This window comes from Bison bison, unplaced genomic scaffold, assembly GCF_000754665.1.
Source record: "Bison bison bison isolate TAMUID 2011002044 unplaced genomic scaffold, Bison_UMD1.0 scf7180017864105, whole genome shotgun sequence".
In the NCBI taxonomy this organism is placed as follows: Eukaryota; Metazoa; Chordata; class Mammalia; order Artiodactyla; family Bovidae; genus Bison; species Bison bison.
The window spans coordinates 438,327-451,997 of NW_011494677.1; the positions used below are offsets into that span (position 1 = coordinate 438,327).

General features: G+C 44.2%; 1 protein-coding gene across 2 annotated transcripts in view; it reads right to left on the reverse strand.

Moving 5' to 3' along the window:
• The window catches only part of TACC1 (transforming, acidic coiled-coil containing protein 1), a 66,419-nt gene that overhangs the window by 21,780 nt on the left and 30,968 nt on the right, over positions 1-13,671 (reverse strand). Inside the window, exons 2-4 of one of the 2 annotated variants that reach the window (XM_010838760.1) lie at positions 9,937-9,997; positions 7,594-7,714; positions 5,040-5,092 (exon numbers count right to left, since the gene is read on the reverse strand). In XM_010838760.1, the coding sequence (XP_010837062.1) occupies positions 5,040-5,092; positions 7,594-7,714; positions 9,937-9,997 (235 nt within the window). Of the gene's footprint in view, positions 1-5,039; positions 5,093-7,506; positions 7,715-9,936; positions 9,998-13,671 lie in introns of both variants that reach the window. The other variant, XM_010838759.1, reaches the window with a different exon arrangement.

The window sequence follows — 13,671 nt, forward strand, 5'->3', positions numbered from 1 at the left end:
TGACTGACCAATTAGTTACTGATTATAATCGATCCAGTTCTCTGGTGTCTTGTTTGAATCAAATTTGAATAGGAAATCCAAGGTCAACTTAGACAAGGGGTTTGTAAACTTTTCAAGGTCATTATGGACTCATTCTCGCTTTAGAAAACACTCAGACACACTCACACCGTTTCTGCATACAGCTTCACAGCCATCAGCCGAGGGCCTAACACAGAAACCCTGGGCTGAGGCCACAGATATGGGAAGCACAAAAGCCACAGGCTGGCAGTGCCCATTCCAGCAGCATTTGGGGGAGGGTGGCCCACCACCTGACAGAAGCCCGAGGTCCCCCAGAAAAACTCTTATCTTGGGAGAGACCCGTCACCAGAGCCAGAAGGCATTTGCGGTCTGCAATCTCTAACAAAACGGTCCCCAGTCACCCCAGCTCCTGTATGAGTTCTCCGCAGCCTCCCACCACCCTGAGTTAGGCTGGACCCAGTGACGGTCATATAAGAACAGAAGATGGTAAACGTCACAGGGTGTTACTGGTTTACAAACAGGCTTCAGGCTGTGAGAAGGTCCATGGAGAAGCCACGTGGGGAGGTTCTGCCATGTGAGAGGGCCTGGAAGTGGATCCACCCCAATCGAGCCCAGACGTGACGGCAGCCGGTGACAGACCCTGAGTCAGAGGCACCCAGCCAAGCCGCCCCAGGATTCCTGACCCCAAAATGAGGAAATTGAGAGCGTGTCACTTGATCACTAGCACACTGCACATCTGAGTCAGCCCGTTACCTCTTGTGCCACACACTCCTTATCAAGAAACCTTCCCTCGGGGCCTTCCCTGGTAGGTCCAGTGGTTAAGAATCTACCTGGCAATGCTGGGGACTCAGGTTTGATCCCTGGTCAGGGAACTAAGATCCCACATGCCACAGATCAACTAAGCCTTCAAGCTGCAACTACTGAGTCCTCGAGTCACAGCTAGAGTCCAAGCACCAAAATGAAAGATCCCACGTGACACAACTAAGACCCAATGCAGCAAAAAACAAAACAAAACAGAAACTAAACGAAGAAACCTCCCCGCAGCAGTCTTGCTTCCCCTGTGTAACTCGCCTACTGGGTACTGCCTACACTTTTGGTTTCTTGTTACACTGCTGACTTTAAATAAGTACATTTTACATCAGTCTTTTGTCTTTCATTATTCAACTCAGAATCCCTGAGTCAAGTCAACTCTGGGAAACTGGCCCCCTGTGCCTTCCATGACCCTCATGTTAGCAAGAATTTGGGAAATAAGCCAAGTTTTCTTGGTAGGGAAAATATTTGTCTCTTCTGGAGTTCTGCATCCCAGTCATCTGCAAGGGGATAAATGAATTCGGCCTGCCTGCTTGTTCAACGACTTTGCTCTAACAGGTGAGCTATCTGGAAGGGGCAGCGTTCTGTGCTGGAAGATCAGACAGACCTTAGACGGGAGTGAACACACCCAGAGGCGTGGGCTCTCCCTGGCCACCCCCGCTGCCTGGCCACACGCCACAAGCCTAGTGGCTCAAAATGCAATGGCTCTTATGAGGAATTTATAGCTGTGGCCTATTTTAGCTGCCTTTCCCGGTCCTCTAGGATTTATTTAGCTTTTTTACATTCCTCAGGCCTTCATAATGTTTCTCAAACAATACAGAAAGCCTACAGAATCTACTATCATCAGAAATTGGCCCAGCCATCTCCTCCAGGGCTGGGCAACCTAGTATGTGTTTAATAAAGACGTTAAACCAATCAGATCATTTATCACTTACATCCTTCCGAAAGGGTCCTGCTTCACATCTCCTAGTCCTTATCCCCATCCCACAAAGCATCTACCCTTGAGGATCCATGAAGACCTGTCTACAGACAGTGGGGCCCAGGGATGTCTTGGCTGCAAGTTGACAGTGAGCACAGATGCTACAAAGTAACTCTCTGTACTTGTCCTAGCCACTGGAGAATCTGGGTTCCTCATCTGTAAGGCTCATCCCATTTGTCCTTGAACCTGTCAGAGCAGGGCCCGCCCTCCCCCCGCCCCTTCTAACAGAGACACACTGTGAACTCAACGTTTGAGAAGTTCAAGGTTTCTCTGAAAAAAATAATAAACTCAATCCTAAGTGAGAGATGCTGCAGACCAGCTGCTGAGAAGTGAGACGACTGTCCTCTGGCCTTAGTAATTTCACCCTGGCCGTTCCCCAGAGCTGGACAGAGGATGCAACAGGAATGCCCTTGGGAGCAACACCCAGAGGCTCACAAAGGCAAAGGCCAGACTGAACAGATTTCCCTCTCTTCTTTTTAATTAACTGATCTCTTTTTGCTGCCCTGGGTCTTTGTTGCTGTGAGCAGGCTTTCTCAAGCTGCAGAGAGTGGGGACTACTCTTCGTTGCAGAGGATGGGCTTCTCACTGCGGTGACTTCTCCTGTTGCGGAGCATGGGCTCTAGGCGTGGGGGCTCAGTAGCATGGCACACGGGCTTAGTTGCTCCCGGGGGGATTCTTTTTTTTTTTTTTTGTATTTGTGCTGCGGAAGCGAGCACTTGGGTGGGCCACTGGACCGCCAGGGAAGCCAGGGAAGCCCTGAACAGGTTTCTTACGTGGCGTTTTGAACATCGCAAGTTCTTTATGCAGTGTTTATTAAACATCCTAAGGAAGCAGATTAATTTCAGCCAGTTCAGCTGGGATTACTATTCAAAAATCATGACCCAGGACGTGCTCTTTGCCGGGGGCGCTGTAGAGAAACCCCCTCAAATCCCAGAGGAGTGCTTCTGTCGAGAAACAACTGTCCTTTGTGACGACCCTGACCCCAGCATGCGTGTCCTCCTCCTGCCTGGTGTCCACAGGCCCCTCCCCCGCCCCACGTCACACACTCTGCACCCTCCAGGGAAACACGTGGGTCACAGCCCAACAGTGAGCCGTGAAAACAGTTCCTGGAGCAAACAATGTGCATTAAAAAATTGTAATGGAATAAAAAAAAATCAGAATGAACCACTGGTAGAAACATGGAAACTGTCTTGTGCAATTTGTTTTGTAAAAATACAAATGGATGTGGAGACAGTTTCCTATGTATCTATTAGTTAAGATACAAAACATGGGAATTCCCGGCCGTCCAGTGGTGAGGACTCGATGCTGTCATTGCTGGGGACCCAGGTTCAATCACTGGTCAGGGAACTAAGATCCTGCAAGCCTACTGGAGTGGCCAAAAAAAGATGTAAACATGCAGTTTTACTGTGGATCAAGGTACAGAATGTTTCCATGACAATGTCACCTACTCCTTCAGCTTCAACCATCTTAAGGCCCCTCAGATCTATTAAAGCCAAGCCACACTTTTCCTGAGCTCGTGCTGAGTGCTTCTTACGGCCTACAGGAAATGTGAACCAAGAACTGGTCACACAGACGTCTCAAGGCCACACGTCTAACACTGAACTTGTACGATTCAGCTCTCCCTGTACTCCTGTTATACTGGCTCCTATGTTCAGCAGTGTTCACTGTGGTCCAGGCTGGGATACAACAGTGAGCACAGTCATGGCCCCACCTCATGGAGGAAGCCAAGGAGGAAGCCAAAGAGAGCCCAGGGGCAGGTCCACAGAACTGAACGAAACCCCGTCTGCTTGGGCACGTATGTGATGTGGGAAGGAGGCAGGGTTCGTGCAGAAAACCAAGTCAGCAGCAGTTGAGTCTGAGCTGAGCCTAGAGACAAGGAAAGCCAATGAAACAGTTTAAGCAAAAGGGAACAACTCCAGCTTACGGAAAAGGAGGACAGAAAAACCCTTGGAAGAGGGAAGTTTGTTAGGAAACTGCCACCATATTTTAAAAGGCTGGTGGTGGCCACAGGTTTGACAAAAGTGGGTGGATTTACACTTAATCAAAGTTAATTGCACCAATAACGGATACATGGACACACTGATACCCACAAGGCCACTTCTGACGCACTTGAGATAAAAATGCATGAACTGAATTTCCTCAGGAGGAAAACACTGCTGCTGCTGCTAAGTCGCTTCAGTCGTGTCCGACTCTGTGCGACCCCACAGACGGCAGCCCACCAGGCCCCACCGTCCCTGGGATTCTCCAGGCAAGAACACTGGAGTGGGTTGCCATTTCCTCCTCCAATCAGGAGGAAACACTAGACAAGCCCAAATCGCAAGAAAGTTGACAAAACAACTGACCAGCACTCTTCAAAAGAGTCAAGGTCGGGGAGGACAGAGACAGAGTGGGAGCTATGAAAGGAGATTAAAGGAGACTGAGAACACGGGAACAAATGCCTTGCGGGGTCCTGCCCTGGATTCTGCACCAGAAAAAGGACATTATCGGGGCAGCTGATAAGACCTGAATACGGTTTACAGAAGGGATAGCAATACTGCACCAGTGTTAATGAATTCTGATAACTGTCCTGTGGTCACAAAAAAGGTTGATGTTTGAGGAGCATGGATGGGTACAGGAGGTACAGGAGTTCTCTGTACTATTTTCGTAAGCCTAAAAGTTAAAAAAAAACTGGTTTTAGCTCAGTTAGCTCAAATCCAGCCTTCCTGACACCTGCCATACAGTGGGTCAGCCCTGGGGACGCACCCTGTGCAATATTCACCACAGGGGAACCATTTCCACCTTGTACCTGTGGCCAGGAAAATAACAGAAGCCATGTGTAAGTTAAAAATTCTCAGAAGCCGCATTTAGAGAGTAAAAGGAAATAGGTGAAATTAATTTTAATAATATAGTTTCATTAACACAACAGATCCAAAATGTCAACATGTCATCAATATAAAAAGCTATCGGCATTTCATTTTCCTTTCTTTTTGGTACTTCGGCTTCAAATGCTGGCTGTACTTTACACCTGGGGGACATCTGGGGACATTCAGCTACCGTCTGAGTGCTGGTGGTCTCGCTCAAGACACCTCAGACAGGCGCTAAGCTCCCCAGCTGAAGGAACTGAGCTTTATTTCTATTTCGTGCCCATCACCAAACACCGACGAGAATTTAACTACTGAGTTTACATGGGCTTCAAAACAAAGACTGAAAGCTCCCATGCCCACCCTGCACCCCCATGAGCCTGGGAACTCACGGGCACAGTGGATCCATCCTTCTCCATCTTCTGACATGGATCCTTCTCGGAGCCTAAAACACAGAGGGTCATTTTTATAGTCATCCCGAGAGGTCGGCGCCCTTCCTTCCCACTGAGAGACTCCAGGAAACCCCAGTGTAGGCCTGGAAGGACATCTGTGGACCCCTGAACCCCAGTATCTCAAGACCCTTAAAGGCACACTGCATTCTGTTGACCCCTGTGCTGTGTTCAAAGTCCAGAACGCCCAGAGGGAAAGAGGCACTCGGGGCCAGTCGGCCACAGGCAGAATCGTGTCCTCAAGTGGAGAGAACGGCAAGACTGCCCCCTTGTGTCCATTAAGAGTTTTGCAAATGAGCTATACTAACCACAGGATCATTTCGCAAAAAGGAAACCGTTAACACTGAAAAGTATTTTATTACCAAATTGAGGAGAGAATCTAAATTCCAGCCCTGAAGGGTACCCTCAATGGAATTAATGTAGCAGATCAAATTTTAAAAAAAGCTCTAAATTTTGATGCCTGGAAACGCAATATCCTCTCCACACCCTTCAAGCTGGTTTCCTCATTCTCACTCTACCATGGGAGTCAACATTTACAAAAAACCAACACTATGCTTTTTCTAATTAAAGGTATACGCATCTGCCGAAGAATTTTAAATATGGAAAAACACACAGAACGCTAAAGCTACAATCCTCCACCTACAATCACAAATTATTATTTTAGGGCACTGTCAAGAGTGAATTATTCAGAACACAAATGGGACCATTGGTATTCCACTTAAAAACTCTATACTCAAAAGCCCTAATTCCTCAAGACAACCCTGCCTCGAGTTCCCACTTGCCCAGGACTCATGGAAAACTGCTGGGCATTTTAGCCGTGCAGCAGGTTCCTTTCCATCCCTGTGAGAGATTCCCTGGGACACCTCTGCCTATGTATCCATCAGGACCCAGCCCAAAGGTGACCCCTGGGAACAGCTCAAGCACTGTACACTCACACCCTCCCACCCCATGCCACCGGGCCTCTGCTCACTACTCAGTCATCAACAGGGTTAACAGGAGTAGCTGTTCTATTAGCAGAACCCCAGCTCTGTAAGCTTCTGCCAAAGCAATCTCCTCCTAGTGAGGAAGGGCGTAATTCAACAGATACGGACAAGGCCCCTACACCAGGGAAAACTTGAAGATGAATCATTCACAGTCCTTAACCTCAAAGAGTTATCGAAGATGACCTTCTGTAACTACTACACGGAACGGGAACAGAAGAAGAAATGCAGTGGGAACCAACTGACTTTTCTGAGACAGACCTGCAAGGAAGGGCAGAATTTCTACAGGGTGAGGGTGCAGAAGAGTATTTCATACCTAAGAAATAAGCGTAGGCATGAGTCCTCGGGGTGAGCCTGAGTAACAGGTAAAGGGGCACAAGGGGAAAAGGCAAAAAGGGTCTTTGCGGAAAATGTCAAAGCAGAAAGAGGCCTGGGAAGAAATCTGGAACAGTCCTTGGAGTGCTTATTTTACAGACGGGAAACTGAGACCTGGATAGGGGTGGGGGTGGGGGTGGCTGGGGAGATAACTCTTGCAAAGTACAGATTTCCACCTGCTTCTCTGATCTGATAGATCATGATCTTTTAAAATCTGAGTATAAAAGCCCCACATTAAATTACGTTGCTGAAGATACTAAGTTTCCAATAATGGTTAATGAAGTCAGGAACATGGTGCCAAGCACTTTACAAATCAAGGTTAAGGCCACAGATACAATCTGGGACCTGGCAAAGGGCCTCGAATCTAGAATGTTCTAAAGTGGAAAACAGCAAGAAGCTTCAGCACAGGGAACTACCTGTGCTGCCTGATATAAAACAGAAAAACAATAAGGACCTACTATATGGCACAGGGAACTATATTCAATGTCTTGTAATAACCTATATTGGAAAAGAATCTGAAAAATAAATATACACACACATATATATTACATATATATATAATTGAGTCACTTTGTTGTGTATCTGGAGGCAACACAGCATTGTAAATCAACTGCAATTTTTTAAAAGAACACTATCTAGTGAGGAGACATGAGTTACTATGCATAAAGCCCTCTAACCTGTGCCTACATGTGGAAGTAACTATATCTGTTAGTTACTACTGTCTATACATGAAACAAGGAACTCAAAAATCACAACATGGTTGCAAATCACTACACTGGAAGCTGTGGCCAGACTGAAATAATTTAAAGAAATCAAGCAGTCTCGCACACGGGCGTCTCCGCACACTCTGTCACACTTATCCACATGTTGCCTGGCATTCCACAGATGCCCCTTGGTGTCTCCTCTCCAGGCAAAGAAGCTAAGCACAGACCAGCAGTCTAACCTATCCTTCAGGGGGCCCGGTTCTCCAATCGCTCTAAGCTGCCTCCTTGCCCTAGGCTTCCAGGCATTTTTATGCTTATGTATGTAAGAAAGATGAAGATTTGCTTCCGTACCTGCTTCTGAGGATGAAAACGCATGATTTATGGCAGACACAGGAACATTGGAACATTCAAAGTACTCCAGGTCGTCCTCTGGCTCACCTTTCCCCTCGGCCCCAGTGGGTTTCTGAACTGATGACGTGGACGCCAGCTTCTCCTCATCAGTAGCATGCCCGTCCCTGTTAGAAATGTCTGAGATCTGGGAGATCACTGCTCCTTCATCCTGGGAAAGGCAACAGAGGCGATGCTACATTTAGGAGGGAAACTAACGTGTCAGGAACGGCGAAGCAGCCACCATTCTACAAGATGCTCTCCACGGACCTGGTACCAACCAAGGAAGAAGCTGCAGCCTCTGAACCATGGAAGGTGTATTTTCTAGGGCTTACCCTCTGTGATTCAACTTCAGGGTTTGAAAAATTAGGTTTTTCTAGCCTAAATTATAAGAAGTTTAAGTGGCCCAAGGCAGTGGTTTTCATATTTTTTGCTCCAATAGTTACTAAATTTCTTGGGAAATTTTATGTAATCCATTGTATTTCCAGGTGATATCTAAAACCTTTAAGTATGAGTTTAAACAGTCCCAAAGGATATAATATCTGCTATATATTATTTGCTTATTTATCTTTCCTTCCAGTTTTAGTCAGATATAACTGACATACAGTACTATATAACTTGAAGATGTACAGCATAATGACCTTACACACATCATGAAATTATTATAGTAAGTTCAGAGAACATCTATCCTCTCATACAAATACAAAATAAAGGAAAAAATTTTTGTTCTATTTTAAATATTGATTTGCTTATTAATTCAATTTAGTTACTCTAGTGATCCGATACTTTATCATCTATTTAAAATTGAACATAAATATGCTCTTAATGGTCAGAAATTTACATCATTCCTTTTCCTCTCTAAATTTGTATTTCCTCTCTACTTCCATTAAGAAATTATCCCAAAGAAATGTATTTGCATGCCTGAAAGTCTTTTAAAGTTCTGCTATTATATTTATTTAAAAAAATTTTTTTCTACAAGCCTGTCTTTAAGTGTCAACATTTTTTTTCTTCTGGAGAGTTATTTCATTTACAAATGCACAATTTATTCTAAAAATATTAGTGTTTGGTAAATACAGTCAAACACAAAAGTAAATTTTTAAAAAATGGAAATTAGAACATTTTGTTGCACCAATTTTAAAAGTAATTTTACAAAGTAATATGTGTTATTTTTCTGAAGTAAGTCCACGGTAAATTTTTCATGTGGATAATTTTCAAATTATCCTACTATATAGCACAGGGAACTCTGCTCATTGTTATGTGGCAGCATGGATGGGAGGGGAGTTTGGGGAAGAATGGATACATGTAATATGGATGGCTGAGTTCCTTTGCTGTCTACCTGAAACTATCACAACACTGTCAACTGGCTTAATCTAATATAAAATAAAAAGTTTAAAAACAAAGGCAAACAAACAAAAGGTAAATTTTTCATGGTTCTTTTTACCTGCTCTTTAGCAGCATTTGAAAGTGGATAGTTCATACATTTGTAATAGATGAAAAATCAAATTGCAAATCTCTTTTTCTTTAATCTTAAACTATGTACCAAGTTTTTGGTCCTGTGTAAGTTGAACTTAAAATGCATTTTATTAATCAATGAATATATTTCTGTAATGGTTATACTGAAATAAAATTTTAAAAAGGAAAAAAAAGCACCTCACTGCAATCAAATGGGTCTGGGTTTGGGGGGGGTTTTATTTGTGTTTCCCAATTAATTCATATAGTCAAGGATAAATATTTACTGCTAGAATGAAACAAAGGTCAGCATCAATTTTATTCCTGTTTTCCATTTTTATAATCAATTAGAAGCCGGAAGCCTTACTAAAATAAATAAGTGAAACAGAAGAAAGTTTGATAACAGAACCATCTCAATTCTTTGAACCCCTTTCCAAGTTATGTACCAAAAAATTCTATCATCAATAATTTTCTTTTTGATGGAGATATAAGTGACATATATCACTGTGTCAAAAGTTATTTTTAATCATCTATCAGCTGACAATTCAGGTTCTCCCATTTGGTGGAAAGCAATGAACTGGAAAACCATCTGACTTTTAAAAATATATTATCCAGTCATTGCAGTCAATCACCTTAAAACTTACACCAACATTTCAAGTCCCTCTTTGGTGCTCAGAGGTTCCATATCCAACTGTACAGCAATAAGACAGAGAATGGGTGAGAAGGAACTTTTCCCCCAAAAAAGTGGGAACAAAGTAACTGTGAAGGAACAGGGTTCCTTTGTCTTATAGGGCCCTTTCTCAGATCCACTTAGGAAGTCAAGGGACTGGGAACTGGCTTCCTTAAAGCGGAGTACTCAGATCCCACTGGAAAAATCTTCGTTAGCCACCACCTTCATGGGGAACACTGGTCTAAGAGATAAGCTGATGAAAGGGACAGACTTACCTGAGAACACCCATCCAAAGCAAGAGACTGGGCTTCATATTTCTTCACCTTACAGCCACTCCTGGGGAAAAACAAACAGAACGCCAGGCTGGTTTGGCATCACACAGACAAGCTCCCAAGCCGTGAGATGGAGCAGATAGCGGTGTGTGCAGAAACCAGCCAAAGCGCACAGCCCCACACGAGTCACACCGCCACACATCAGAGACGGGAACACCTTCCCGCCTCTGAATCCTCTCCCGAGAGACAGGGCAAGCGAAAACTGTAATTCAGTGATCCCCTCGCTTGTTTCTGCGGGATGCTAAACACCGACTCTCGGGCCCCTATGGTTTTTAACTGCAACAGCATTCCCAAGAGCAGCCCCAGCACCTGGAGACGGCGGGTCACGTGATCCGCGCTCACCTGGCTTTGACAGTCACCAGAAAAATTACCACGCCGGACCACATTCTTTAAAAATTCTTTATTGTGCTAAAAGCCACAGAAGTCTGGTAAGACAGCTCCAGACCTGTGTGCTCACAGAGGGCCGTGGGTAACAGAAAATATGAAGATAAAAATATCTGAGCAATCTGTTACCACTCCTATTCAGTAGTAAGATAGAAAATGAACATCATGGCCAGAACTGGGGACACTCACACCGCCTGCTATGTTTAAACTTGCATGTGATTTGTGATCTGAAGACTAGTCCAGATTTCGTTCTGTCTTAATGAACCTAAAACTTCCAATACCACCACTCTGACCCCGCCCCCCATCACCAAATTGCAAGTTCTTCTCGTCTCGTGGGACAAAAACAAAGACCAGCATACATGGTACCAGAATATGGACCCTCCACCTCGTCAGTGCCTGATTTTCTTTCCTAATGCCTGAGTGTCACCCTGCTACCAAACTCAAGCTGAGCTGACTCAGGAAAATGTATCCCCTGTGCTCCAAGGCGGCAGCCTTATCCTATCAAAAAAGTCAACTGTTCCTGACACTAAACAGCACAGCAGCTCCTCAAACCACCGCGGGGATGACCAGGCGGCCAAGCCAGCACACAGCATCACAGCGCCACACGGGGCGTGCCAAGCCAGGGACGCAAGCTCTCGCACCTAAGGTGGGAGGGCCTGTCTCCAAGCCTTTGAGTACAGATGGCAAGGCTAAGCTGACTCATGAAGTGGCAAATGAAATGCGAAAAGTCATCAGAAGATTCAACTCAGAAAGGGAAGCCAACATGCTGTGGAGGAGATGGTCCAGGAAGGGTGGGGGAGGAACTGCCAAGGATCCCGGGGGAGCCAGAAACAGCAGGAGTACTTACAACAGAAAACAGAGAAATTTCACTTGTTCAGTAGTCCTGATGCACCAACAAAATTAGAGACGGGAAAGAGACAGACAGATGAAGAAAAAAATCATGTAAAGCCTGGAATATTTATCTCTAGTCTGGCAGACGTAAAGGCTGCAAAGTTCTATGAGATGAGACAGAAATTATAAATGTCAGATTCGTCAATATGACCACTAGTGAGTGAATGACTCTCAGGAGGAAGAGAGTGGTGGAAACACTCAGAAATGCCACGCAGTCAAATTTAAGGATGAAAAGTAAACTATCAAATAGTTGTAAATGTTAAAAAAATAACATTACTGCTGAGCATGTTTACTCTTAAATGTCTAGTCATCCAGATTAAAGACAATCAATGCATGAATAAAAATATAATTGAAAATATATCTCCTTAAACCTGTCAGTGTCTATCACTAAGAAACTCAAAGTGACTTTACCTAATTTATCTTATTTGCCTGACAAAATCCCAATCATAGGATGATCTGTTTTATTTTTTATTTCATTTTTATTATACAACAGTGACTTTATTTCCCTGTGCTATACATTAGGTCTTTGCTGTTTGTTTTATATATAGGAGTATGTATCTGTTAATCCCAAACTTCTAATTTATCCCTGTCCCTCTACCTTTCCTCTGTGGAAGATTGTTTTCTATGTCTGTCGGTCTACACCTGTTTTGTAAATAAATTCATTTGTATCATTTTTTCAGATTTCACATACTTATGATATCATATCACTTATGATATCATATGATGTTTGTCTTCTTCTATCTGCAAAGTCAGTAAGATTTTGATAGACTTGGCCAAGATTTAAATATTATTGGAAATAAAAAAAAATTTTTTAAGTTAGAAAAAAAAAAGATTAGTAAAGAAACTTTAGCACGCATTAAACTGTCTTTATACTGGATGTCTCTATATTACAGGAGAAGAACCTGAGATGTCAGCCGTATCATCTTTTAAGAAGTCACACAAAGACCCTGTTATCAGAACTTCAAACCCTGCTAGGTGCTACCTACTTCTACCTCTTTACTTCCACTCTTTTCTACAATAATAGAATTTGCTAAATAAAACCCCAGAGTTACACAACAGGTCGAGCATCTTTCTCCTGTGGAAAGAAGGAGACAAGAGTCTTGGTTGCATAAGAGTTTTTTTTTTTTTTTTAATACATAAGGTATTTTAGACCAAGAAGTTCATTCATCAAAAATAGATTGGGAGGAAAACGCTAGCAAGTGAGGGAAGTATGGCTGGGAGAGGGTAGGTACTTCTTGCTACCGAAAATAAGATGTAGGATAAACCTTCCTCCCTTTGGATTTAGTTTTATGCCACATGAATGCACGGGCTACACACCTTCAATAAGCAACTGAAAGAGAGGCTCCCAATGAGCCCTTATCAACCCTGAGAGGTAGGGTCACTGATATTTAGAGGACCCCATATTAGAAAGCACCTAGGCAAAGACCTGGCCATCGCATCCCCCAGGCCACAGGTGACCAGATACAGGTAACTAACCTGAGCCACAGAAGAGCACCGAGGACACCTGATTAGTAATATTTTTTGGCAACTGTGTAACTGCCCGTCTGGCTCAGCAACCACTTAACAATGAAAGAACAGAGCAAGAATGACAGATGACCTTTCATTCCCTTCAGACCTGGTGGGGATATTCTGAGGCTGCTGAAGATGTGAGTCAGATTCAGGCAACTGGTTAAAAGATTCTTGATTCTTTTTGGAAACTCACTTCCTTACTGATAAGAGCCAGAAGTTTGACCAGGAGACATAAGAATTCACAGTAACTCTGAGTGGTAGGTTTGTTTTCAATAGGAATCACAGGTTTCTGTTCAAGTGAAAAGACTTCTATACGCCCCTTCCCCCACGTTACTGACACTACACGGGCAACCTGCAGGCCTGGGAGCTTTGTTTCATCCACAGAATCTGCAGAGGGTGGCTGGCACTGATCCTTGAGTTCTGTCTATGACACCCCGCAGCTCAGACAGGATTTCTGAAAACCATCAGATCTCTACCTGCCTAGCTCATGATATTCTTTTTTTTTTTTTTCTTTTTAAAAGCAGGAAAAAACGTATCCAAGGTTAGGGGGGAAAGAACTCAGCAGAATAAGCTGAGGATTCGGAAGCAAGGCAGACATCTAAAAAGGAGACCTCTGGCATCTCTGATTCCACAGCAGAGTCAGGCACAACAGTGAAGGCTACGTCAGAGACTACAAGCTGTGTGTCTGCCCCGGGGGGCCTCCCCGCAAACCAAAAGCAGTGGCCAGACTCTCAGAGAGGACACAGAACACAACGCCCACGCCCGGCCCCACTCACGTTATTAAACGTGACTTGGCCTTCTTGGGTGATTCTAAGATTTCATTAACTTGATTACCGGCGGGAGAATCAAAGTCACCGCTGGCGAAAGTCATACTGGGTTTAAAGGGATCCGAGG